Source organism: Myxocyprinus asiaticus, chromosome 5, assembly GCF_019703515.2.
Source record: "Myxocyprinus asiaticus isolate MX2 ecotype Aquarium Trade chromosome 5, UBuf_Myxa_2, whole genome shotgun sequence".
In the NCBI taxonomy this organism is placed as follows: domain Eukaryota; kingdom Metazoa; phylum Chordata; class Actinopteri; order Cypriniformes; family Catostomidae; genus Myxocyprinus; species Myxocyprinus asiaticus.
The window spans coordinates 18,867,656-18,895,654 of record NC_059348.1 but is presented as its reverse complement, the minus strand read 5'-3'; the positions used below and the strand labels follow the sequence as shown (position 1 = coordinate 18,895,654).

The window sequence follows — 27,999 nt, the reverse complement described above, 5'->3', positions numbered from 1 at the left end:
ATCAGGACATTAATAACATGAAAAATTACTGCTTCAAAGAGTTCTCATCAAAAAATCCTCCACATGCAGCAATGACAGCTTTGCAGATCCTTGGCATTCTAGCTGTCAGTTTGTCCAGATACTCAGGTGACATTTCACCCCACACTTCCTGTAGCACTTGCCATAGATGTGGCTGTCTTGTCGGGCACTTCTCACGCACCTTACAGTCTAGCTGATCCCACAAAAACTCAATGGGGTTAAGATCCATAACACTCTTTTCCAATTATCTGTTGTCCAATATCTGTGTTTCTTTGCCCACTCTAACCTTTTCTTTTTGTTTTTCTGTTTCAAAATTGTCTTTTTCTTTGCAATTCTTCCCATAAGGCCTGCACCCCTGAGTCTTCTCTTTACTGTTGTACATGAAACTGGTGTTGAGCGGGTAGAATTCAATGAAGCTGTCAGCTGAGGACATGTGAGGTGTCTATTTCTCAAACTAGAGACTCTGATGTACTTATCCTCTTGTTTAGTTGTACATCTGGCCTTCCACATCTCTTTCTGTCCTTGTTAGAGCCAGTTGTCCTTTGTCTTTGAAGACTGTAGTGTATACCTTTGTATGAAATCTTCAGTTTTTTGGCAATTTCAAGCATTGTATAGCCTTCATTCCTCAAAACAATGATTGACTGACAAGTTTCTAGAGAAAGCTGTTTCTTTTTTGCCATTTTTTTCCTAATATTGACCTTAAGACATGCCAGTCTATTGCATACTGTGGCAACTCAAAAACAAACACAAAGACGAGGTTAAGCTTCATTTAATGAACCAAATAGCTTTCAACTTTGATATAATGGCAAGTGATTTTCTAGTACCAAATTAGCAATTTAACATGATTACTCAAGGATAAGGTGTTGGAGTGATGACTGCTGGAAATGGGGCCTGTCTAGATTTGATCAAAAATTACTTTTTTCAAATAGTGATGGTGCTGTTTTTTACATCAGTAATGTCCTGACTATACTTTGTGATCAGTTGAATGCCACTTTGGTGAATTAAAGTACAAATTTCCTTCAGAAACAGCAAAATCTGTATATTATTCCAAACATTTGGCCGCCAGTGTATCTAACATGAGTATGCAGATGCTTTACCTTAACATCACTCAAATGTCCTCAAGTTTATCCTTATTGATTACTTTATGAGCCATGACCTCTTCAACAAGTTCATTCTCTGTGGAGCTTGAATTTTGTCTCCTCTTGCACTAATTGTTTCTATTGTGGTCTTTGTTAAGTTTCTCACTCGGCAGGTCTGTGGCACCAGGCCTGAGCCAGAATGGAGAGAGCAGATGAACAGAAAGGAAGAGTAGGTGCGACCACACCATCACCCCCTCAAAGCATGGCCTCTTGTTGATTAATGGGATGATTAACTATACTTATGTAACCCGGCATATCTTTACTTTAGAATATTATGACAACCTATGCAAACATCCTGAAGGATTCTTGAAATGAGAGTTCTTTAGCTGCAATTGTCGTGAAACTAGACTTTACAACTACTAGATTGGCATATACTGTACGTTAACCAATTACCAATAAAGTATGTGATGATTAAAAATGTGAAGGTTTCAAGTTTAAGGATAACATGTTAAGGTTTTGAAGGTGAAGTGTGCTATTTCTGTGCCACTGTTTTCAAACTGTTTTGCCCCGTCTTCCATTCTACAGTTGACCTATTTTAACATAAAAAAATTACACCACTTTTTTAACTGTTTTTCACAAACACAGTGAAATGCACTAACTTAAGATTTGCCCTTTAATTGCTTTGTTAAGCATAAGCAGGGGTACTCAACTTTGGAAAGCTGGGGGGCCGGAAAACAGGATCCCTTTAGCCTCGAGGGCCGCACACTTTTTTATAGCCTAATTATTATTGTATTTATTTATTTATTTTAATATTTTAATTACTTTTCATATTAATGAGGCGAGTAGTAGACAATGCTAAATATGCTATTTAATACATCATGGACATATAATTAACATAAAAAAATAAACATTTAGATATATAGCTTAACTCTTGTAAAATTGTGGTTCTTGATATATATTAATATAATGATCATATATGAATGTATGTTGTCTTTTTTTTTTTTTTTTTTTGATTTTACAATTAGGCCATATTCTGGAGCACAGTGCACCACTCTAACATGCATGTCAACATGCCAGATATAGAAAGAAGATATGATCTGTTCTGTTGTCACTGTCAAATAAAGTCATCAGGCTAGTAAACACACACACACACACACACACACACACACACACTCACACACTCACACACACACAATACACTCAAAATAAGACAGATATGTCCAAAATACATCAAATTCTGGATCCAAAAGTTGTGTGTGTGTGATTTCTCAATGAGAAAACATTCCCATCTATGCCCTCTTTTAAAAGTTATTTTTATGTTAGTTACATAAATCACTAGTAATTAAGCATTTAGGAGTAGATGTCTCCACTCCATCTTTGCAGTATAGACACTAAGATAACCTTGATAAGACAGTGACTTATCACCATGCCAACCCTATTCATTTCCTCTGTATGTTTATACATTTTTTTATGCATTGAAATCTCAATGATTGCATGTCTATGTTCTTTTACAGACATGTTATTGAAGTCCGAACCACTACTAGATGGATCCTAAATTTAAAGGAATAGTTTACCCAATTGCCATTATTTACTCAACCTCATGTTGTTCCAAATCAGTGTGCTATATTTGATTTGACTTGGAATATAGCAAACAAGTCTACTATGGACTAATTTTATGGTGCTTTTTTATGATGTTTTATGATGTTTATGATATTATTATGGTGTTTTTTGGAAAAGAACTGTAAGAAGATTCTTAAAAAAATTCTCCTTTTGTGTTCCGCAGAAAAACTAACAAGGTGAGTAAATAATGTGAGTAAATAATGACAGATATTTAATTTGTGGGTTATCTATTCCTTGTTCATAACATGACTTGTCTTTAGATCTTTTTACAATGTAATTCCAGATCTACAGTCGGATCAGTACTTCAGCTGTTGATGTAAGACACTTACAAAAAAAGAAGTAATCCAGATTCCAGTTTCCTAAGATGTTGTTATGTAAAACAATGGTTCTCAAAAATGTTCAGGCGTTGGACCCTGTGACGAGGAGGGGGGCATGACCGGGCCGTGAGGGTGCACGGCCAGCACTGAATCAGCGGGAGAGCGAGATAAAGGGGAGCCGGAGACGCCAGTTCGGGAGAGAGAGAGAGACGCACACGGCCATGCTGCATGTGTGTCTGTATCCTTATGTTTTATGTTGTTTTAAGATCATTTATATTATTAATGTTTATGTTGTCTGTTCAGCTGGTTCCCGCCTCCTCCTTGCCCATCCTTTAACTGTTACAGACCCTTTCAACAGTAAATCAAAAATTGCGGACCACCTAACACTCTAAATTCAAGTCAAGTCATTTTCATTTGTATAGGGCTTTTCACAACACACATCATTTCAAAGCAGCTTTACAGAAAATCATGCTTTAACAGAAAATGAAGCTGTAATATCTGTAATGTCTTAGTCATCATTGTGCAGTTTGATACAAATGTGATTGTAAATTGTGTATTAAAATAAATAATGAAATAAATAAGTAAAAAAAAATTGCATTTAGAACCCCAGTGAGCAAGCCGAAGGTGACTGTGGCAAGGAACTCAAAACTCCATAAGATGTACCTGCAGTTCTTGTCTGGTTACCCACTGAAGCTAAGCAGGGTTGAGCCTGGCCACTGCATGGATGGGAGACCTCCTTGGAGAAACTAAGGTTGCTGCTGGAAGAGGTATTAGGGAGGCCAGCAGGGGGTGCTCACCCTGTGGTCTGTGTGGGTCCTAATTCCCCAGTTTAGTGACTGGGACACTATACTGTAAAAAGCACTATCCTTTGGATGAGACATTAAACTGAGGTCCTGGCTCTCTGTGGTCATTAAAAATCCCAGGGCACTTCTCATAAAGAGTAGGGGTGTAACCCTGTTGCCCTGGCCAAATATCCCCCATTGGCCCTTATCTATCATGGCCTCCTAATAATCCCCATACTTGAATTGTGCTACATCACTCTACTCTCCACTCCATCAATAGCTGGTGTGTGGTGGGTGTTCAGGTGCACTATGGCTGCTGTTGCATCATCCAGGTGGATGCTGCACACTGGTGGTTGTTGAGGAGATTCCCCCTATACTATGTAAGGAATTATTATTATTATGTTGGTTAATGGAGAAACCACTACCTCAAAGCAACAGTGCTCATCCACTTTTTCAGCCATCTTGGGTCAAAGCAGTTACTATATGTACATTGACGTATAACTGTTACTTAACTGATCTGAGACAACAGAAACACTTTGGCACAAATGATTTGATTGTTTGAGTTGATTGTTGGTTCTTTTGGTCAGTTATAATTATTTTATTTATTTCAGTCTATTTTTTTTAACCAGCCAAATATTCAGCTTTGTATGTACAGACACTAGAGCTGTTAGTGCTTATGAAATGGGTGAACATGCTCAGAGACCCTACTGGGTGTTAGAGACCCTACTGCTCAGGACTGGCACACGTTCACACATGTCTCTCTCCTTCTGCTGTCCATGACAGAGGGGAAGCATTACTAATCTGCCACAAACAGAGCAACAGAGGCTCTCAGAGATGAAACCAGAGGAGATACAGGAAAACATGTAAACCCACTTTTGTTCTTCTCAGACAATGAATTGGTCTTGTTTATCCTGTACTATTGTGCCTTGGATGCATGGATGAAATTTCCATGACAAAGTGTAAGGCCAAACCTTGAATAAAACACATTGCAATACACATTTATTTTAGTCCAGGGCCTAAAATAAATTCGAGAAGCAATCCATGATATGCACGGGATTCCAAAATGCATGTGGTGCATCATTCATCATTCACAGCCAGCCCCATATTTAGGTGCTGAAAATCAATGGAGAAACTAATGAGCAGGCCCAGACGGAATCTGACCTTTTTCCCCTGCATTTTCTGTGCTGATTTTTGGGAGAAAATATAGTCATATAATTTAAATATGGTAAATGTGTCACCATAATTTACTCACCCTCATGTTGTTCCAGACCTGAATGACTCTCTTTCTTATGCGGCACACAAAAGGAGATGTTTTAATGAATGTCTTGTTCCGTATTTTCAATAAAATTTAATAGCTGATAGTGCCTCACTTGAAGGCTTAAAAGTCCATGTGACTTGAGCATCATTTTCCAAATGTTATGAAGGCATACGATAGGATTTGGTAAGAAACAATCCAAAATGACATCCAACAACCTGAAATGACATGCATTGTTTAACACTAGAAATAACAAGTTCCCTTTCAAGTCAGTCATTTCAATGCTGCGTCAGTTGCTGATGTTATGGAGGAGCTCTTCCCAGGAGTGACGATCTCTGAAGCCCTTTATAATCACAGCAATATAATGGCAGATGGCGCTTGATGGTCTGCCCCTGATGTGCGTCATCGAGGTCATATATAATCTGGAGCACATTTCATCAGAATTTTTCTCTTCATGGTCGCGATAACGTCTCTTGTGCTCTGGATGCCCAAATCTATGCTTTGTCGTTGATACTGCAATTCTTTACAGCGAGTGTATTATTTCTTCCTACCTGTTATAATCCGACAAACAACAGTATCCTTTATCATTTGCGCATTTGATACGCTGTTGAAATGTGTTTGTACTGTGCTTTATTGTGTACACAAACACATAAAAGTGACGTTTGCTTAACGCAGCTTTTTTAAGATGCCGTTTTGCAAATGTTTTTTTTTTTTTTTTTTTGAGGAGGATTTTTCGCTGGCGCAAGCCTTGCATGCCTGTACAGTGCTTTTGTCTGTGGACTCCACATTCGATGCTGAACTTGACATGCCGACTTCTCTGGTGCCAGAGACATCTCCTGTCGATACTTGTGGTTCAGGTCCCTGGTCGTCTGAACTGCAGCATAGATCTACTCTCGCATCAGGGCACTGGCCAGGGTGAATGGAGAATTCACCCTCAGACTGTTCTAAGGATCTGGAAGGAATTTGGTGAAGCCTAAGTGGACCTGTTTGCATCCCCGGAGACCCCACATTGTCACGACCTGACATCCTCAGCCGGAGCTGTGTAGGCTGAACAACAGAAGGGCGTCGAGGGCCTGGGTAGCTCAGCGAGTATTGACGCTGACTACCACCCCTGGATTTGCGAGTTCAATCCAGGGCGTGCTGATTGACTCCAGCCAGGTCTCCTAAGCAACCAAATTGGCCCGGTTGCTAGGGAGAATAGAGTCACATGGGGTAACCTCCTCATGGCCGCTATAATGTGTGGTTCTCGCTCTCGGTGGGGCACAAGGTGAGTTGTGCGTGGATGCCACGGAGAATAGCGTGGGCCTCCACACGTTACGTCTCCACAGTAACGTGCTCAACAAGCCACGTGATAAGATTCGCGGACTGACGGTCTCAGACGTGGAGTTTGAGGCGAGTCACTACGCCACCATGAGGACTTAGAATGCATTAGGAATTGTGCATTCCAAATTGGGGAGAAAAGGGGAGAAAAAAACCCCCAAAAAAACAGAAGGGCATTGCAGCCGTTGCTCCATGATACAGGCCGGCATTTTTTTATTTAATATTGGTCTGTGAACATTCTGAGTTTTTCCCCACTGCGGTGTGAATGCATGTGCACTGTATATAGATGTTCATATTTATTTGTATACAATGTCTCAATACCATAAGGCTAGTGTCGTTGTTAACTCGTGATGGGAGAAAGGTTTATATGCCCGCAATGATGCACTCATCAGGGGCGGAGGGTCAAGCGCCATCTGCCAATACACTGGCCTGATTATAAAGGGCTTCAGAAATTGTCATTCCTGGGAGGAGCTCCCCATAGCATCAGCAACTGATGCAGTATCTCATTCCCTCCTTTCAGGGAACCAAGGTTACAGTTGTGACCAGAGCATTTTCACATGAAATGTGCATTTAGTAATTTTTCCCCATTAAAAAAGTTTTACACATAAAGAAATGAATTATTCTTTAAAAAAATATATTTTTAAATGATGAACACTCACATGAGATCATATCAGCCTCATGTTGAGATCAAATGACCAGCTGAATACTACTCACTTTATTTCTGTAACCTGCCATTTCTTCTTCTCCTTCTTCTTCTTCTTCTTGCTTTAGCGTGGTGCTACATCCACACCACTTGGTGTCAACATAAGTCCAGGATGACTTCCAAATCAGCCAGAGCAAGCAACATAAGCAAAGAGTTATTAAAAACACCTTTAATTAGAGTTTATATTACACTCTTACTGGTAGCTAACGAACATGCAACTGACAGGGAATGTGTAGAACTTTGTGAATGATGCAGAAATCTTTGGAGCTTTTTGTGGAATTCGGCAGGCACAAATTCCATGTGAGCCTGCTCATGAGGAACTTGCCTCAAATTGCAATGTGAGTTTGCAAGGAAAAACACTACGCACCTCTACACATATGAGCGTGAGGCTGAGCTGCCAGTTTTTAAACCCTGTGAACAATAGAGCGACTGATTACATTCTGCTGTGCGTGACTGTTTGTTTGAGGGCTCATTCCCATTTAGACAAGTGCCTGACTAAATGCATGGCTTAATTGTAATGTTTAAAGGAACCACGCTGAGAATGAGAGCAAAGTAAGTGATTGACTGAAAGGTGAGAAAGAATGAGTGATGGAGGTTGAGGCAGCATCTGGAATATTAAACAATCTTTGCAGTGCTCTTATATTGTATTATGAATGTTGTATGTATGTATGGTTATTTGAATTGGTATTCTTATGAAGTAGTCTGACACATTTACACAGTGGGCATAGGTGCTTTGCATGTTTATTGTTATAGAATGATTAAACCTTATTACTAGCTAATAGAATCAGCAAAAACCAGTGGAAACTTAATTTCCAAGAAATATTAAAGGGTTAGTTCACCAAAAAATGAAAATTTTCTCATCATTTACTCACCCTCATGCCATCCCAGATGTGTATGACTTTCTTTCATCTGCAGAACAGTAGAAGAATATCTCAGATATGCAGGTCCATACAATGCAAATTAATTATTTTATTCCCTACCCAAATGTGGACCCATGTGCTGAATTCAGATTCCTGCTCCAAACTCATCTGTGCTGTACCTTTGACATCACATTCTTTTTCTTTTTTGGCCAAAGAGATACTACATTCATGAAGAAGTAAGTGAAAGAAGGTTTTTCTATGTTCCTACTCAAATGTTTACATAATTTGAATGTGCCATGTCTTTCATGTGACATTAGTTCAAAAAATTGAAAGAACGCCGTTTTGATCTCAGTAATGTTGCACATGTGCACGACTGCAGTGCCAGCTCCAGCCACTGGGGGCAGTTTGGAAATTCTGAGAGCATAGACTGATTTTAGCTTTCAAAAAATTCTACGTCCTGTGGCCGTTTTTCCCCATGAGATCAGTCTGGTGACTAACATTAAACCCCAAAACATTTCACGGCACAAAACATGTTTTAAAATGTTTAAACCTACTGTGTCGTGGTTTAACTAATGTAGTGCTTCGGGTTAGGATTAAGGTTAGTAACGATAAATAACTACTGGCACTTTGGCTGTAACCACATAGGGCTACAGTAATATGAATTGGGGATAATAGTTTAATTGTGAATTGTTGGTCCATTTGTTAAAAACTAACCTTTTCTGTGAATATTTTCAAATGAAATGATATTTAAAATAAAAAAATCCTGATTTTCAGGCAGAAATGGCAAGGTCTGAGTATGACCACTATATCATATACAGATATTGTTGGGTGAGCTGGAATAGGGTGTTATTGTAAGCTGTGTTGGTAGTATATGTCAAGAACATAAATGTAAATGTAAACATGTTCACTAGAAGAAGTGCAGACCTAAGGCTGGTAGATTAGTTCCCTATCAATTCAGTTCACTTGACATTGCAAAGAACGGTATGGGGAAATTCCTTTTCCATGACCTAGTTGAAGCCCTTGTATCATAACGCCAATCTTATGATTGTCAATGATGTTTGAGTCACGCCCCTTTAGGCGTGCATTTGCCCTGTATACAGTTGAAGTCAGAAGTTTACATACACCTTAGTCAAATACATTTAAACTCAGTTTTTCACAATTCCTGACATTTTACATACACTTTGTTAGTATTTGGCAGCATTGCCTTTAAATTGTTTAACTTGGGTCAAACGTTTTGGGGAGCCTTCCACACGCTTCTCACAATGAGTTGCTGGAATTTTGGCCCATTCCTCCAGACAGAACTGGTGTAACTGAGTCAGGTTTGTAGGCCTCCTTGCTTGCACATGCTTTTTCAGTTCTGCCCACAAATTTTATATCAGATTGAGGTCAGGGCTTTGTGATGGCCACTCCAATACCTTGACTTTGTTGTCCTTAAGCCATTTTGCCACAACTCTGGAGGTATGCTTGGGGTCATTGTCCATTTGGAAAACCCATTTGCAACCGAGCTTTAACTTCCTGGCTGATGTCATGAGATGTTGCTTCAGTGTATTCACATCATTTTCCATCCTCATGATGCCATCTATTTTGTGAAGTGCACCAGTCCCTCCTGTAGCAAAGCACCATGATGCTGCCACCCCCATGCTTCACAGTTGGGATGGTGTTCTTCGGCTTGCAAGCCTCACACTTTTTCCTCCAAACATAATGATGGCCAAATTCATTATGGCCAAAAAGTTCAATGTTTGTTTCATTAGACCAGAGGACATTTCTGTAAAAAGTAAGATCTTTGTCCCCATGTGCACTTGCAAACTGTAGTCTGGCTTTTTTATAGCGGTTTTGGAGCAGTAAATTCTTCCTTGCTGAGCAGCCTTTCAGGTTATGTCAATAAAGGACACATTTTACTGTGGATATAGATACTTGTCTACCTGTTTCCTCCAGCATCTTCACAGGGTCCTTTGCTGTTGTTCTGGGATTGATTTGCACTTTTCGCACCAAATTACATTCATCTCTAGGAGACAGAATGCATTTCCTTCCTGAGCAGTATGATGGCTGCATGGTCCCATGGTGTTTATACTTGCGCACTATTGTTTGTACAGATGAACATGGTACCTTAAGGCATTTGGAAATTGCTCCCAATGATGAACCAGACTTGTGGAGGTCCACAATTTCTTTTCTGAGGTCTTGGCTGATTTCTTTTGATTTTCCTATGATGTCAAGCAAAGAGGCACTGAGTTTGAAGGTAGGCCTTAAAATACATCCACATGTACACCTCCAATTCAGTACACCTCCTATCAGAAGCTAATTGGCTAATTGTCTAAAGGCTTGACATAATTTTCTGGAATTTTCCAAGCTGCTTAAAGGCACAGTTAACTTAGTGTATGTAAACTTCTGGCCCACTGGAATTAAGATTATAGTCAATTAAAAGTTAAACAATCTGTCTGGAAACAATTGTTGGAAAAATTATTCGGAAAATTACTGCACAAAGTGCAACGACTTGCCAAAACAATAGTTTGCTAATATGAAATCTGTGGAGTGGTTAAAAAATTAGTTTTAATGACTTCAACCTAAGTGTATGTAAACTAATGACTTCAACTGTAAGCGGGCGCTCAAACATCATTTCTTCAGAATGTTCTTCCAAGACATACACTGCCTCGTCTTGACAATGCATCTGGTTCAGCCCTCTCTTCGTCGTTGACGGACACCCATCTGCTGTCTGATAAGCAGCAGCTATCTGTGCCCGTTATCCACGCCCACTCACGCGTTTCGCGATCGCGTGGCACGCTTCCGGGCATGTCCGAAAAATCAATACACACTCCACACAACATGCTCCAGTCTTATTAACGGCAGCTCCCCTCAACAGACGCGCGAAAATCAGTGCCCTCCCGAGCATTTCTCCCTACAGGATATATGCTTTTCAGCAGGATGGTTTTCGCAGAACACAGTCGCGAGGTTTTATAACCTATAGCTTCACGAGTCCTCTCGGTCTAGAGAGTTTAATATTCCGTCACCCAGCAGGTGAGCCCGAGCTCCTTATTATGGGTGGGCTGCCTGTTATAATTTTCATACAGCTGCCTGTGTAGGCCACTATCCAATTTACTCCCACTAGAAGTCACAATCACTTCCAATAGAATAAAACCTCCCTCCCTACTTGTGGTTATGAAGGGGTTAATTATTCCGTGTGTATTACATGACTCATATACTGTAGATACTCAGATTAAGATTCACTTTCCATCTGGTTTTCACCATGTGGGGTTATTCATTTTCATACACACTTGAAGACATATAAGTCACCGCCCGAAGGGCCCATGACCTCATATACTGTACATATTGTTTACATAGTGCATAGTGTTTCTACCCTGGTACATCTTAGGCTATAACGCTACATAGTGCAGCGTGATGGGACTCCGTTCCCCATAGCGTTCATTGCTGTGTCAAGTTAACTGAATCGATAGGGAACGTCTCCGGTTACTCATGTATCCTCGGTTCTCTGAGACGAAGGGAATGAGTCATTCCAAAACTTGGTCGCACTATTACTTATGAGTTTCAAGGAACGGGCGACGCGTTCTTGTCCCTCAGTCAGAAAATTCTGAAGAAATGATGATTTTTTTAGCACCCACTTATATAGGGCAAATGCGCACCTAAAGGGGCGGGGCTCAAACATCATTGCCAATCATAAGCATGGGTCAACAACTTTTGTTAGAGGGGGCATGCTGAAGTGGGTTTCGCCCAGGGCACCATTCAAGCTAGAACCACTACTGATTATAAGCTTCACATTTCTGCCTTCAAACCCTCCAAAATTGGACCCATTCACTTCCATTGTAAGTGCCTCACTGTAACCTCGACATTATTTTATTATTTATTTTTTTAAAGAAAAGGGACAAGTCGAAATACATTTTTTGTGGTAATCAACATTATGACATAAATGCTGTCGATTGATCTTAACTTGTTTTAAAGCTGGAATATTCCAGGTTATATGCCAGTGGTAACCCTGTTGAAAAAACAGTGTTTTGGATTCAGGTCCCTGGCAGCTGCGATCCATGCGATTAATTATATAAAAAAATAATGCATTAAAAATTAACAGTTAATCACGCTCCAGGACCATCATCGGAGCAATTCAAGCAGGCAGTTCCACCTTCATATTTTTGCGAGTCTCAGTCAGCAGGTGGCAGTGAGTGCAATTCCAGGTATTCAGGCAATGTAGAGCTGTGCAGGCAGCAAACCACATTTACTGACAGCAGACAGATCAAAATGAAATTATACTTATGCTCTCAAACACAACTGGATGGAGCACAACTACGAATGCAGGGGTTTCAAGATGTGTTTTTCTAAGTTTCAAACTACGTTTAACTTGATACAGTGTCCTAAAAACTGTGTGATGATCCAAAAGCATCTGTTTTTGACTCGTGTAGACGCATCCTTTGAATAGCCCTTATATGTCTACCTCGGATTCAATTGCAAAATGGAGTACTGTGGACTACAGGCCAATTGTATTTTTGCATAACTGCGAAATAGACAATACTCAAAAATGTCTACAAGTATATAATTTTAACAGATACAGTGTATCACCCACCCCTAATTTGACTATTAACAATTTATTGAGAAAAATATATTGAGAATTAGACAAGACACTGGTTTATTTCAAGTCTAGAATGTTTTTATGCAAAGAGGAACCTGACGATAGATTTGATTAATATGACTGACAAACGCCCCCATCTCTACTGTTTCGCAATCAGCATCCCCTGACATCCTTCGAATGCAACTATTGAGAACCCCTGTTCTAGAGCAAAAAGACCTGGTGATGCCTTTAGCAAAAAAAGGAGATTAACTTTTAATGAAAGGCAGGATTTCCTTTTCTGCTGCCGCCATATTGAACGTTGTGATTTCTCACGTTTTTCATTGAGTGGTCTGTCTCTCCTTCCTTGACTGTCTCTGGTGCTATACCTCTATATAAATGTATAAGTATCTATAATAATTGTGGCATTGCATTTACCAAACATCACACTTTTTGTGAGTGGGGGAAAAACATAGTATAGAAACATTCTGTTGTAGAATGTAAATGTATAGCAGTTGAACAATCAAGAGAGACGGAGCACTACTAGCTTGGCTTTTAGAAGTTCTGAAATGTGACATTCTCAAACATTATACCATTATATCTCTTAACTCAACAAAATGACACCATCAAAAAATCGAGCAGTTGGGCCTTTCAGTAGTATGTCTCTGTCAGTGGTGGTTCTGGCTTACTTGGTGCCCTAGGCAAGATCCAACATACTATTTCTCACCCACACCTATCACATCACTTCTAAAGACATAGATTTAACCACTAGAGTTTTATGAATTACTTTTATGCTGCCTTTATGTGCTTTTTGGAGCTTCAAGGTTCTGGCCAACATTCACTTGTATGGACCTACAGAGATGAAATATTCTTCTAAAAATCTTTATATATATATATATATATATATATATATATGGCAAATTATATTAACAGAACTTAAATTGCACGATTAAATTATAGTCAATCAATAAAGAAAATGGCAGAATACTTACAGATTGCTGTTTGTGCTATTACACATGATTCCTAATTTCAAATTTAACCTTCCCCTCCTAGTTTTCATTTATGCAAAATCATCAATGACTTTGTCAAATCTGCCCAGCAATCACATGGTTGATACTTATTTTCTCAAGACCACTAAGTCGATCCTGTGTCACTGTGTACCTATACTGTTGATTATGGTTATCTTATGTTTGTTCATAATGTACGAATGCATTATGAACATCTATAATCCTTACCATTTACAGACTTTTAGGCTGAGTAGCCTGTCAGGAACAACTCGGGGCACCTTTCACAACGCCCTTGCGGGCTTTGTGCGGAGTGGCGTGATTTGGGGCACCTCTCTCCCATCGCGATCTTGCGAGCTCGGGGCGGGGTGGCACGATTCGGGGCACCTTTCACTCATCTCGAGCAGGGGCGGGATGGCACAACTCGGGGCACCTTTCTCCCATCGCGATCTTGCGAGCTCTGTGCAGGGGCGATCGATCATGTACCCTGTCGTGCCGCCCCAGTCTGCCTATATCGCCTAAGCCAGTATCCCCTCTGGCCTCTGTATGTGTGTGTTTGGGAGAGAGAAGTGTTACAAAACAAGGCTTTAATTCAAAAACAAGATGAAGTGCGATCTTGTAATGCTATGGTAACGTGTCGTCTAGTGGTGAGGAGCTTGCACGGGAACGTTTCATCATAAATTAGCGTTCAAACATCAAGGCACACAAAATCCTAATTGTTAATCTACATTGTATTATACTGTGTCTGTCATATAATCAATCTGTTATGTACACGTTCAGGAATGTTTGTGCTTACATTTATTCATGAATGCATTTATAATTACAACAATACACACAAAGCACTGAATGGAAAAACAGTGCAAAATCATGTCTGGTCGAATGCCCATTCTATCACCTTCACTGCACTGTCACACACCACACTATTCACACACATACACAAACACATATAGACATCACATCAAGAAAATATCTAAAGTGTTCAGGACTGTTTACAAAAATATGCGTTCATCTGATTGACAGTTAAAATATTGTGAAATAAGAATCAGTGTTGTTATTTCTACTGCTTGAATTTAGTCAGCCCTATCAAGTCCATAATGATAGTTCTAGGGATTCTTCATTCATCTTTAGCTAAAAGATATCAATTATTCTGTGGCAGGGTTGCAGATTAGTGTCCATTAATGCCCATGTGACTATTTGGCACTAATTTTGGCCAAATATTAAGAAGGTACAAAGTAAATAGCATATTATAGCACATTAGTTGGTCAGCTGTGGCTGGAGGGCTCTGAAGTGGGTTAGGAAAACTGCTGGGTGAAGTTCTGATGGAATTCCTTCAGTTTGTTAAGCATAATCTTCAGTTTGTCAGTTGAAGGAAGGATGGTCATCCTGGTGAACCAAAGAACACAAAATAAGAATGGTTGAAATTTCCATTTAATCACAATAACATGCTCTTCAAATGTTAGAATTAACACCTCAGAGACCAAAGTTATCACCTCCTAGGTTAATAAGGCCTGTTTTGTTTCAGCCAATATATATTTCACTTTTGTCATGCCTGTTTGGCCACTTGTTTGATTCATAGCTTATCAGTTAACTGCTTAATAACCAGTTAATACTGGTGGTTACTCAGTTAAAAGAATTCGCCAAAATATGCATCCATATAAGGTGCCATTTTTTAATCGAACACAAACTCAAATGAGATTTGTGAGCTTCGGCAGAGGGAAATATTTTTGCCCAATAACGACCTAATTTTCGGTCTGTTTCTCACACAAAGCTATCATATGTCTCTGAAGACTTGGAATATAGTGTAAAAAACAATCTAATCCTTCTATCATGAGAGCAAACACACACCTGAAATGATAAGTGCCATCTCTTTGACCGAAACCGCTGCCAGGAACAAGACAGATCCCTGTTTCCTCCAAAAGTTTCATGCAGTAGAACATGTCTGGCGCCTGACCCTTCGTCTGAGATAAAGGAAAGGAAGATGAGAATAAAAACAAAAACAGAATACTACCATAAGCAACAACTACAAGCCATGAGCACGAGACTGACTAGGTGTACCAAACAGTCACTTACCTTGGCTAAATTGATGGCACGTTCAGGTAAAGTGATCCGTGGGAATGAGTACATGGCTCCCTGTACAGGGTTACAGCTGATCCCTGGCACTGTATTCAGAATCTCCTCTGTTAGTTTGGCTTTTTCAGCTAAAGCACTCAGTACGGCTGTCCGCTCCTACACAAGACAGACAGAGAGCAGAGGAGAGGACTGAAAAACACTGGGATACTAGCCAAGACTGTTAGACTGGAGGATTGTAGCAAATGGGGAGCAAGACAAAATGTTCTTCTTGGGTCTTTTTGTTCAAGAAACAGATAAATGCTATTTGTATTTTATCAAAAGAGATTTTATCTCTTTTAATCCAAATAGATTTTACAGCATTTGAAAACCATATTGACTACAAGGCAGACAAAATAACTGATCATCTGACCATGCATGGAGTCTTGAGTCCACATTGAATATACAGGATTTAAAATCTTATTTAAAGGGATGTTCATCCAAAAACAAATCTTTCATCATTTACTCACTCTCATGCTATCCCAGATATGTATGACTTCCTTTCTTCTGCAGAACACAAATTAAGATTTTTAGAAGAATATCTCAGCTCTTTTGATCCATTCAATACAAGTGAATGGGTGCCAAAATTCTGACACTCCAAAAAGCACATAAAGGCAGCATAAAAGTAATCCATAAGACTCCAGTGTTTTAAACCATATCTTGAGAAGTGATATGATAGGTGTGGGTGAGAAACAGATTAATATTGAAGTCTTTTTTCTAGAAATTCTTCTCCCTGCTCAGTAGGGGGCGATATGCATGAAGAATGTGAATCACCAAAAACACAAGAAGAAGAATGTGAAAGTTAAAGTGGAGATTGACTGAGCAGAGGACAATTTATAGTAAAAAAGCACTTAAATATTGATCTATTTCTCACCCACACCTATCATATAGCTTCTGAAGACATGAATTTAACCACTGGAGTCTTATGGATTACTTTAATGCTGATTTATGTAATTTTTGGAGCTTCAAAATGTTAGCACCCATTCACTTACATTGTACAGACCAAAAGAGCTGAAATATTCTTCTAAAAATCTGCATTTGTGTTCAGCAGATGAAAGAAAGTCATACACATCTGGGATGGCATGAGGGTGAGTAAATGATGAGAGAATTTTCATTTTTGGTTGAACTGTGCAAATCTGAAAAAACAAATTACCTTAAAAAATATATTTTTTTAATTCAACATTTGACTAAAATTGTAAAGCTGGTAATTTGTAATAAATAATGACTAAGTCCATGTGTGAAACTCTGAATGATGCAAGCTGATATAACATGTTATCTGTTAGCCAGTCAGCTCGCTCACATGTGACATGTTGAGCCAATTGGCTCAGATCCTGATGGGTCCTTTGAAGTGTAATAGGGTAGCCAATTAAATTTCGTACTCTCTCTTTGCCTCACATTTAAATTTGCTCAGTTTGCAAGACAGTTTTATTGCAGCACGCTGCGAGAGGTTTCACTAAAACCCTCCTCCTCCTCCTCCCCAGCTCCACTTGGGATTGTATTTATGTCTAACTGTGCGGTAGCATGTCATACATGCTTGATGCAGCACATATTGGGTTTTTCTAACAGTGCAGCAGCAGCATGTCCACATGCTTTTTTCAGCATGTCTGTTTATGTTCTAGCAGTAGCAAGTCTCCGTACTTGTTCTTCAGCAGCAGCAGCGTAGCAGGTCTAGCCTGCCAAGACCAATAACTTATCAATATTTCATACCCACATTAACAAGTTGAATCTTTCCGAGAGTTGTTTTGACTGAACTGTATTAAATTACAAAATTACAAAAGTGGATTTAGACTTTCGAACCCCACTGTACAGTATATTGTCTGTGAAGAAATTGTCTTTAACATCACTTTTCTCTCAAAGAGATTCTTACACCTAACAGATAAAAAATTGCTTAAAGATGTAAAGATGAAAGCACCTTGATGAAAGTGTTGTGGGAGGGCTCTCCAGGCTGAGGGGGGTTGACCACCAAGTCCATGAGGGCTTGTCCAGGTGTAGGCGGGCACAAACGTACCGACACCAGCTTGGTGAGCTGAGCCTTCACCTCTGGGTCCATGTTAATGACCTCCATGTACCCGCCTCGGAAACCACACCTGCAAGTGTGCATTAGCATGAGGGAAAAGAACAGACATTGAATGGACTCCAATGAATTTAAGTGCAATTTTTTTTAATTACATGGTCTAATCTGAACTTGATTCTTGTGTAATTCTATGCTGTGTGATTTTCTGTGGAATTCTATGTTAATTGATTAAGTCGGATGGATGTGCACTCACTCTCCCATGTAGCACTTGGAGGTTGAGTGGAATGATGCCAGCTCTACTGTGTTTGAATACTCTGGGCCCATCTCAAACAACACTTTCTTAAAAGAGTGAAACTTACAGCCTTCTGCATACACATTGTCCTGATACACCTGCAAAACAGACACACACAATAAGTCCCAACTTGTCAAAACATCCCTTTAAAACTGTAATATTAGGCAGAAATATGCACGTCTATGCCTACAGATGACAATACTAAAGAACACTCTTATCTTTATATAAATATCGGTTTATAATATTTTTTGTGTATGGGTGTAAATAATGACCCCAAAGGACCCCAGTATCAACCTACCTCATCAGCCATTAGGAAGAGGTTTTCTTTGGCTGCAAATCGGATTACATCTTCAATACACTGTCTGCTTTGTACCTGACCTTTAAAAAGAAAGATTGGGAAATATATATATATATGCAAAAGTTGAAATGAGTAATTATATTATGCTTTTGCTTGGGTAAAGACACAGTTTGAATGGTTAAATTTGACTTATTAATATGATAAGATTATATTATTGTACTTAATGTTAAAAACAGTTAGATTTGGACACAATATAAAAAAAGTTTATATTTAATCATTATAGAAAGAACTGCATTTCAGATGATCAATTCAGATTAATGTATAAAGGCTCTTAATGGTTTACCGGTGGGGTTGCCAGGGTTGATTATACATAGTACACGGGGGTTGCAATGCTTTCGGGCTTCCTGTAGAGAGCGTTGCAGCTCACTAATGTCTAGACTCCAGCACTTCTCCTCATTCAAGTAGTAACTGACCTGAACAGCACCCAGCTCTGCTATAGCGGCAGAGTAAAGAGGGTACTGAGGTATGGATATCATCACCCCTGTCCGGGTACGACCCTCCCCAGCTGTCAACAACTTCAGTACGGTCTGAGAGAGAACAAGAGAGAGAAAGAAAAATAAAATAAGACAACAAATTAAATGCAGCAAAAAAAAACAAAAAAAAAAGATTCTTAATCAGTATTTTTTTTAATACATTATATATAATGAAATATATCATTTATTTGAAAAGCAAAATTGTGTAAGATAATTAGACTTGTTTTGAGATAATAAAAATTAGGATTACTTTTTATTCATTTAAGTTTATTCTTACCCCATTGTCAAATTAGCAAGGTTTATGCTTAAAAAAAATCAGTTATTGAACAAAACAAGTCTTATTATTTTACATAATTTTGCTGTAATAAAAGTACATTTATAAAAGTGATTGAGAAACTGATTTTTGCATTATGCTCAAAGAACGATGACAATGTCAAATTATACAATTTAAAATACATAAAATAATATTGTGCTTCATCTTATACTATGTGATTCCTACACCTAAAAAACACTTATTTTATTACACTTATTTTAGTACGCCTTAAGCCCAAAGTATAATTCGGTCAGATTTTATAGGACGCGAGACGCATTTCTCGTCATCAGCAGAGTGCTCGAGCACTGAACGTGTGCAGCCCAATTTTTCTAATCGCGCGTCTTTTAACACGCAGAATGCGCCTGGAATTATCTGCACTAATTAGTGGATCCAAAAGGTAACAACACTCACATTTGAGCTGTTGTTGTCACGAAGATGCGCTCGCCAGTTTACAACAGGAGACGAAGGTAAAAACGTCAACAGTGGATGTGCACGTCAAGAAAACGTGTGTGAGGAGGTCTGGAGATACCTGCAATTGTGTAACTCGAGTCAGAAGGACATCTTTATGGGTCTTCACTCCTTAAGAGAAGTAATCCGGTGTCTCAGAGTCGTAGTGTGCACCGTCAAATGAAGTATACTTTGTTCGATTGTACACAGACACAGAGCATTCGCGTCAAAAACAAAGTATACTTTGGGCTTTACAGTATATTTGGCATTATCGAAAAGGTTTCCAATTCAATTTGTCAGTTAATAAATTAAATAAATAGAAAAATAAAGTGCATAAAAATAAAATGCATTAGTTATCTGAATAAAGTAACATGGTATTACTGTGTAAACTCAAATAGTAACATTACGTTTTACTTCCAAAAAGTAATCTGCAGTAAAACGCACTTTACCCCCAACACTGGTGCCTATACACATTTGTTGTTTGGACCCTATTAAACTGGTGGAGTAGATTAGCATTGGTAATTTTTGGCATGGAAACTTTCTAAAAAAAAAAACTTTAGCTTTAATGATTTCTATAATAAAGACAATAAAATCTCAGCAGACTTGCATAACATGGAAAAAATTAACATATACTGGTCATAGTATAACAGAAAACTGGTGCACTGTCCCTTTAATTGACAGACTGAAGTAGACTGACTTTATTTAAACATGTTAAGTGTACATAGAACTGTGTTTGTAGTTTGCTTGACGTACCACAATGCCGTCACTGGCCCCTGTCGTGAGGTAGATATTATCAGGGTCAGAGGGAACACCGCCATCCCGACGATTGATGTAGTTTGCAATGTCGTGTCTTACACAGTCAATGCCTTGACTCGTTGTGTATGCACCTGGGGGGAGAGCAAGGGAGGAACAGAACAAAGAGAAAAGGTCTGAAGATCTAACAAAAAACATAATACAGAACAACCTCACAGGCTCTTTATACAATGTCACACTTTAGGATTTTAATCAGTAACATTACTGAGCAGATTGAGGATATTGAGTAACATCAGCAATTTTTTGATAGCTAGCAATTAATACAGTTGAGTACAGTTCAATGTATCATCATTTATTATCAAGTGCAATGAAATGCTTATGGGCAGTCAAATAACAAATCCATGCACAATCTGGTTTCAACATTAAGATTATAAGTTAAAAGTGATATGTATAAGAGAAAGTGTATTTTTAGGAGCTGACTGGTCACAAGTTTTTTTTTTCACCTTTATTTTAATAAGCTTAAATGTTTTAAACTTTGTAGCATTCACAAAATCCAAATTGACCCTATTTACTTTCTTTATGCATGTTCCTGGTGTAACTGTTATGCCACAGAATATTTTTTGTTTTTTGTATTTGTCATCTTTGATAAAAAACATAATAACTTCCTCCTTTTTAGCCAATGTCACCAAGCGCTCTTATTTTTCAACCTTTTCCTGTCCAACCACCTATCACACAGAGACCACTTGACACAATCAAATCAATTCCCAATAGATAAAATCAAGCTGCTCCCTAAATTTGTCCCTACTTTTCAAATTACAGAAGTAAAATGGGTTGTGAAGGCTGTTAAATGTTGATTTTAAATAATCCTGCTGTGAGAGAAATTAATTCCATGTAGTCTCTCTTTTAAATGAGTTGAAATTTAGTTGTGAAACTCTGCATGGTGCAAGCTGATGTTCCTTTAAACATGTAATCTGTTAGCCAGTCAGCTCGCATGCTCTATGGTCAAGCTAAAAGACCATTTGTCATGTAATCTGTTGAGCCAGTCAATTTACTCTCTCTTTGTCTAATATTGAAATAACCTCAGTAACATGCAGGTGAATCGATTTCACGGCAGCACACTACAAGTTTTTCCTCTCTCTCAGGTTTTCCCTCCTCCTCCCCAGCACCACATGTTTAGATCTGCCTCAAGGGTTAGGTGTTAGTATGTAGGTCTAATTGTGCAGCACCAGCATGTCTTACATGCTCAACACAGCGTGTCTGTGTATGTTCTAGCAGTAGCAGGTCTTCGTACTTGCTCTGCAGCAGCAGCGTGAGCAGATCTAGTCCGCCAAGTCTAAACATATCATATTTTCATATCCTTTATAACAACTTCACTTTATTCCGTGAGTTGTCAAGACTGAACTGAGATCATAAAAGCAGCATGCATAATAATAATAATACAAGAATTAGAACAATGTTATTTAAAAAAAAAATGTAAACGTAGTATAACATGTCTCACTGAAATTAACTATTGTCAATGCTTGAAATGTCATGTCAACTACCTATATACACACACCACATACCTATGCTGTTCCCTCCGCATGCCTGCAAAATACGTCTTGCACGGTTTTTGGCATCTTCTGGAAACTTGTTATCCTCAAGTAGTTGTGGATAAGTACACAACGCCATCACCTTGAAAACAATAGCGTTATGAGGCTACAGAATATCTATGGACACTCAATTCTAAGCATTCAAAAACAAATTAATCAAAAAATAATAACATGCCAAGTAAAATAAGAGAACTTGGCTAATGCTTAGACTGCAATGACTATACATCCTAATTTGTATGTGTTCCTTTTAATGTGGAACAAAAAAAATAAAACAAATTGTTTTAAATCATATATATATATATATATATATATATATATATATATTTTTTTTTTATATATGTTCTTTATATATTTTATATATTATATATATATTTCTGTGATAATAAGATATCCAAAGTGCAAATCATTGCAGTTAAATTGTTGACTTTGGTTAATGCATGGAACAGTTTAAACACAGTGGACCTGCAAGCATTGGAAGATTCATTGACTGGAAATGACTTGAGTAGATAATTAATTGAGTCTCTTAGTCAGCAAAAGGTGAGAGCGGTCAGCTAGCTACCTGTCGAAAGAAGGTGATTGGTTGTTGGCCCATGGCATGAGCATCTCCGATATTCGCCTTAATGACCTCTTCAAAAGGCTTCTTAACCCCCTGCGATGGAGTGAAATACATAACATACAAAATAAGACAAAACAAGAAATTACATCTAGTATAAATGTTATCAGTAAGAAGTACATCAAATTGAGCATATGCTAACTGGCTATACACATTACTATGCAGTTGTTAGGGTGTTGCTAGGGTGTTCTGGATGGTTGCTTACTGGTCAAAGTCAAAAGGTGCTCACTAATATGTGGCTTAGGCCCCTCCTTCAGCAGGTCTATGAAATTTTCTCACCTGTTTATTGCTTCTTATTAAGTCTAATTGTTTAGAAAAGTAATAGCACACCTCTTCTCAACAAGCCTCACGATTTGAGGAGTAATTTAGGTATGTTGCTCATACAATGCTGGACAAGTTACGCACAAAAGTTTAAAACTTCAGGGTTTTGGGGGGCCTGGGTAGCACAGCAAGTAAAGACGCTGACTACCACACCTGGTGTCGCAAATTCAAATCCAGGGCGTGCTGAGTGACTCCAGTCAGGCTTCCTAAGCAACCAATTGGCCCAGTTGCTGGTGTGGGTAGAGTCACGTTGGGTTAACATCCTCATGATCGCTATAATGTGGTTCTCACTCTCGGTGGGGCATGTGGTGAGTTGTGCGTGGTTGCCACAGAGAACAGCGTGAAGCCTCCACACGTGCTTCGTCTCCGCGGTAACGTTCAACAAGCCACGTGATAAGATGTGCGGACTGACTGTCTCGGGCAACTGAGATTTGTCCTCTGCCACCCAGATCGAGGCGAGTCATTACGCCACCATGAGGACTTAGAGCGCATTGGGAATTGGGCATTCCAAATTGGGGGAAAATAAAAAAATAAAAAATACTTCAGGGTTTTGTAAATTTATGATCAATAGTGATAGTGATGCTTGCCTTAGCAAACACCACTAATAATCTACAGTATGTTGTAGTGTTTTTATTAACCTCAGGGGTCGACGGACATGCCGGCACGTCCTGCTGGATTTTTTTCCTCATAACAGCAGAAACAACTTAAAATACTCCATCATTTTCCTAATAGGCAAGTTTTAGTTACATTTAAATGTTGTTTTGGCTAAAGCAGGTATTTAAATTGTATGTTGTATGATATAAATATGATATGTAATATGATATAAAAATAATATGAATGTTTAGATTATATTTTAACTAGTGTTTATGCTGCCTCATTATCATCAATGAAGCTTGTGCTTGCAAATATCTGTTCGGGTGTAAATGTGTAAAATGTGCTGTAAATATGCCCATATTAGTAAATCAGCATATTAGAATGATTTCTGAAGGATCATGTGACACTGATGACTGCAGTAATGATGCTGAAAATTCAGCTTTTATCACAGGAATAAATTGCATTTTACAATATATTCAAATAGAAAAGTTATTTTAAATTGTACAAATATTTCACAATATCAATGTTTTTGCTGTATTTTGGATCAAATAAATGCAGCCTTGGTGAGCAGAAGAGACTTCTTTTAAAAACATTAAAAAATCTTACAGATCTAAAACTTTTTAAATGGTAGAGTAGGTCTAAAGTTTTTAAGTAAAGTCTTTATGTAAAGAAAATGTATAGTCAGATTACTTCTTTTTACTTAAACTTGATTTTATGAATAAGCTACAAACAATACATTCAATCATTAAGTCTCCTCACATTCATTCTCTCTCAGGAGGGGTCTTTGTCTCCTCAAGTGTGAATCACATCAATATTCATCTACGCCTCCTCGCATATGGCCTTTCTAACATTAAAAGTGTCTTACAAATGTTAAATGACTATATTGTTTTGTATGAATGAGTTATCAGGATGGTTTTCACATCATTTTGTAGCAAAAACTCTAGGCTACAAGATCCAGTTCTCAAAAGTCTTGTGAACAAATATTTAGTATGTGTTATATGGCCTTATTTCAGACTTAACATTTTTTTTTTTTCAAAAACCATGCATAAATGTTATTTTCTCAAAAATACAAACATGTACATACATGTTGCTCACATATTATTGTAGCCCAGTTTGTGCTGAATACAGTGTTATCAGCCTTTAGCCATTAATATGTTTTTAAGCAACTGAAAACGGCACATATGTCAAGGCATGTCAAAACTTCTCCAGGGCCCAAAACACCTTCAGGGGGTTAAACATCCTACTTTTTTCAAAAATCACGCATAAACGTTATTTTCTCAAAAATACAAACATGTACATACATGTTGTTCACATATTATTGTAGCCCAGTTTGTGCTGAATACAGTCTTATCAGCCTTTAGCCATTAATATGTTTTTAAGCAACTGAAAACGGCACAAATGTCAAGGCATGTCAAAACTTCTCCAGGGTCCAAAACACCCTCAGAGGGTTAAACATCCTACTTTGCCTGATCAGCAGAGGTTATAGTGTTGCCTTATCTGGAAAGCAAACAAGCAGCAAGGGTCACTAGTTCTGCTGATGGCAGTGGTTCACCAGTCCCCTTCTGTTTGCCTGTCTGTTTGCCAAGTTCGAAAGCACTTTAACAGAGTGTGCGTCTGAAGCCTCACAAACAACCTCCCTGTCACTCTCACTGCATGCTGAATGCAACATAAAAACATCTTGTTTTTCCAATACTTTATCCCCCTCTCTACTGCAGAGACTTACAAAAATACACAGTTCTAATGGAGTGAGACAATGAAACAATTGCTTTACTGTCATTTGAGGAGCGTTTGAGAATTTTTAATAAAACCTTTCTGCAAGCTTAGAAAAATTATAAACACACTTTATGAACCTTGAAGACTGATGGAGTGAAAGTTTATACAAATTACTAAGTGAATGTGGGGGAGATTGACATCACCCATTTACTTTCAGAGCAAGACCATGCGGTTTGATTTTAACAAACGATTTCTCATTATATACTACTATATTAAGCTTTATTTCTGCCAGTGTTGAAAAGCTCTTCTGTCACTGACAATATTCATTAATGGCAGTTCAAAACCAAATTTTTTTCATAAGAATGTAGTTAGAGCATATCCTTGCATGATCAGCAGGAATGTATTCCCTGAATCCGATCTCCATACACAACACAGGAGCAAAATAATAGTTAGACATCGACAAATTTAAGAAGTGAAGTATGTAGAGTTCAAATGATCAATCTAACAAAATGTCATAGCTAAAAATATTTCAAATTCCATTTAATATGCCTATTTCATTGAGTTACTTGCAGAAAATATCAAAAGCTAGTATTCCTGTAATTCAGGAATACTGTAGGTGAACCTGAGGTGCATGACTCAAGAATAATAATAATAATAAAAATAGTAATAATACAAATTTACTTAAGCGAGTTAAAACTAAATATACTAAGGGTGCGTGATCTGATACCTGGATCGGTAACAGTTCCGGTACGGACGTTTTTGGACGGTATCAGTCTGATGAGCCGGATCCAAATCTGACACTGTGTGTTGTTAGTCATGGTCCTTAAGTGATGTCAAGCTCCAAAAATTACATAAAAGAACCATAAAATTACCATTAAAGTAGTCCATATAAATCATGCATTTTATTCAAAGTCTCTTGAAGACATAAGACAGCTTTGTGAATCGCAAAAGGCTGCGTTTAATAAGTAAATATAAAATATGCATTCGCAGCGCATTTCACTGAAAAGCGCTGGTCTATTGAAACACACATACTATAGCATGCGCAGGCTTGTGATGTGCTTTTATTTTCACCCCTCAGAGTTATTAATTGTAATCAACTTAATTAGCAAAGTCCTTATTTCTCTGTCACCAGTATGTACTGGATGAATCATTTAAGTTAAAAGTAGATTTGATATAATAAAAATCTGTACATTGTATATTATTATTTGTATATTGTGTTGTGTGTAATTATGTGTATATTAGATATGTAAATTGTGTTGTGTAAATCTGATGTTTATTGTAAATTGGTATATGTCTCATCACTGTCATGACTGCTATGTTGCTCGGAACTGCACCCAAGACTTTCACCCACTATTGCGCTTGTGTATATGGTTGAGTGACAATAAAGTGATTTGATTTGATTTGATAAAACGCTAAGACATTGTTTCCTATTTTTCTGTTTTGTTATTTGATAAGTGTTAATCCTGTGTAAAACACAGAAATGCTGTAAAAGTTTCTTGGAGAAGGACAAATTACTCTGTTCTTCACACTGTTTTTCACATAACTATCTGTTTCTCTGAGGTGACACTTTCCTTTTAGCAACTTTAATATGAAGGTGGTTTTTGTCGAGGCATTCTTTTCACACACCACTATATTCAGCCACATAAAGGAAAAGGAGTGCCTGTCTAAATGGAACTTTAAAGCTTATGCTATGTTTATGACTTTATGTCAGATTTTTTCATTGCTGTTATAAATAAGATCAGCAATCATGGAGGAAACTAGTTCAACTGGACTTATTCATTTGGAGAGTTCACAGCATGTTTAAAAACTAGCATCATACACTGAAATTAAAGAAAATGTGTCCAGGTCAAACATAAACAGCAAGCAATGGAGTACACCACATCCTTTTGTAATGTAAAATATAATTTTTTTAAAAAGTGAAAAAAAAAAAAAAAAAAAATAATATATATATATATATATATATATATATATATATATATATATATATATATATATATATATAGACAAATTAGATATTTAGACAAATGAGAAACCTATGACAGGTGCATTAGTCTAAGAAAGTTTTGTGATCTCTAAATAAACCTTTATGAATTATTTTGTGTCAACAAATATCTTTTATCATTTATCAAATGGCAGAAACTTCAGGAATGTCTGTTATGAACTGTTCCGTGTTTGTCCCTCAGGCTCCAGCACTCCAAGTTGGTATGGACGGGACTAGATCACAAGCTACAGACTGCATATCTGTTTCTCCCTAGGGTGAGATTGACTCGGTTTCAAGCTGAACCAAATGCACAGATGCATCTGCCAAAACCTCTCACGCACCCCTCGAAAAGAAAAAAGTATTATTGCCTAACCCTTTTCCTACTGGTCAGAAAGTAGAGATGATTCTAAACTCCAGCCACTCAGAGGAAGCCGTGGGACTACAATCCCTACAGCAAAGACAACCTTTAATCCTGTTTGAATAGCGGGTGGATGGTTTTTGTTGGAAGGAGGCTGTCAAAACTGTACAGTCCTGCAGACTTTCGCCGTATGAGGCATGGGTCATATTTCACTAAGAATTTTTGTAGTCATTACAGCTGGACTTTTTCAGGGCACTCTCACAGATATCAAAGAACAGGCATTCATTTGGTTCATAAATATTTGGCAAACTGTCTGCATTGTTGATTTTTATAGCTGCATACACATATACTGTTAATGAATTTGCCAGAAATGAAAACAAACAAACAAAACATACACTACAAGGTAACCCTAGCTTATGCATTTGGCCTAATAGGATGCTTGAAATGAAAATGTTCACATGTAGTTATTATTAAAAAAATTCTTTTTTAAATTTTAAAGATTTTACCACATTTTCATGACTTTTAAAATATGCAATCTAAAATTGTAATGGCATACAATTTTATACA

The 27,999-nt window shown here is 38.0% G+C and overlaps 1 protein-coding gene across 3 annotated transcripts in view; it reads right to left on the bottom strand.

Annotated features, from left to right (window-relative positions):
* Nucleotides 1–14,288: 14,288 nt before the first annotated feature.
* The window catches only part of LOC127441496 (alanine aminotransferase 2-like), a 21,409-nt gene continuing 7,698 nt past the window's right edge, over nucleotides 14,289–27,999 (bottom strand). For all 3 annotated transcript variants that reach the window (XM_051699006.1, XM_051699007.1, XM_051699004.1), the window contains 10 exons: nucleotides 22,412–22,501; nucleotides 21,826–21,934; nucleotides 20,264–20,397; nucleotides 18,561–18,804; nucleotides 18,218–18,297; nucleotides 17,881–18,017; nucleotides 17,526–17,700; nucleotides 15,578–15,733; nucleotides 15,353–15,465; nucleotides 14,289–14,890 (listed from right to left, as the gene is read on the bottom strand). In XM_051699006.1, coding sequence (XP_051554966.1) covers nucleotides 14,800–14,890; nucleotides 15,353–15,465; nucleotides 15,578–15,733; nucleotides 17,526–17,700; nucleotides 17,881–18,017; nucleotides 18,218–18,297; nucleotides 18,561–18,804; nucleotides 20,264–20,397; nucleotides 21,826–21,934; nucleotides 22,412–22,501 — 1,329 coding nt within the window. In that variant the 3' untranslated portion in view covers nucleotides 14,289–14,799. The remainder of the gene's footprint in view (nucleotides 14,891–15,352; nucleotides 15,466–15,577; nucleotides 15,734–17,525; nucleotides 17,701–17,880; nucleotides 18,018–18,217; nucleotides 18,298–18,560; nucleotides 18,805–20,263; nucleotides 20,398–21,825; nucleotides 21,935–22,411; nucleotides 22,502–27,999) is intronic.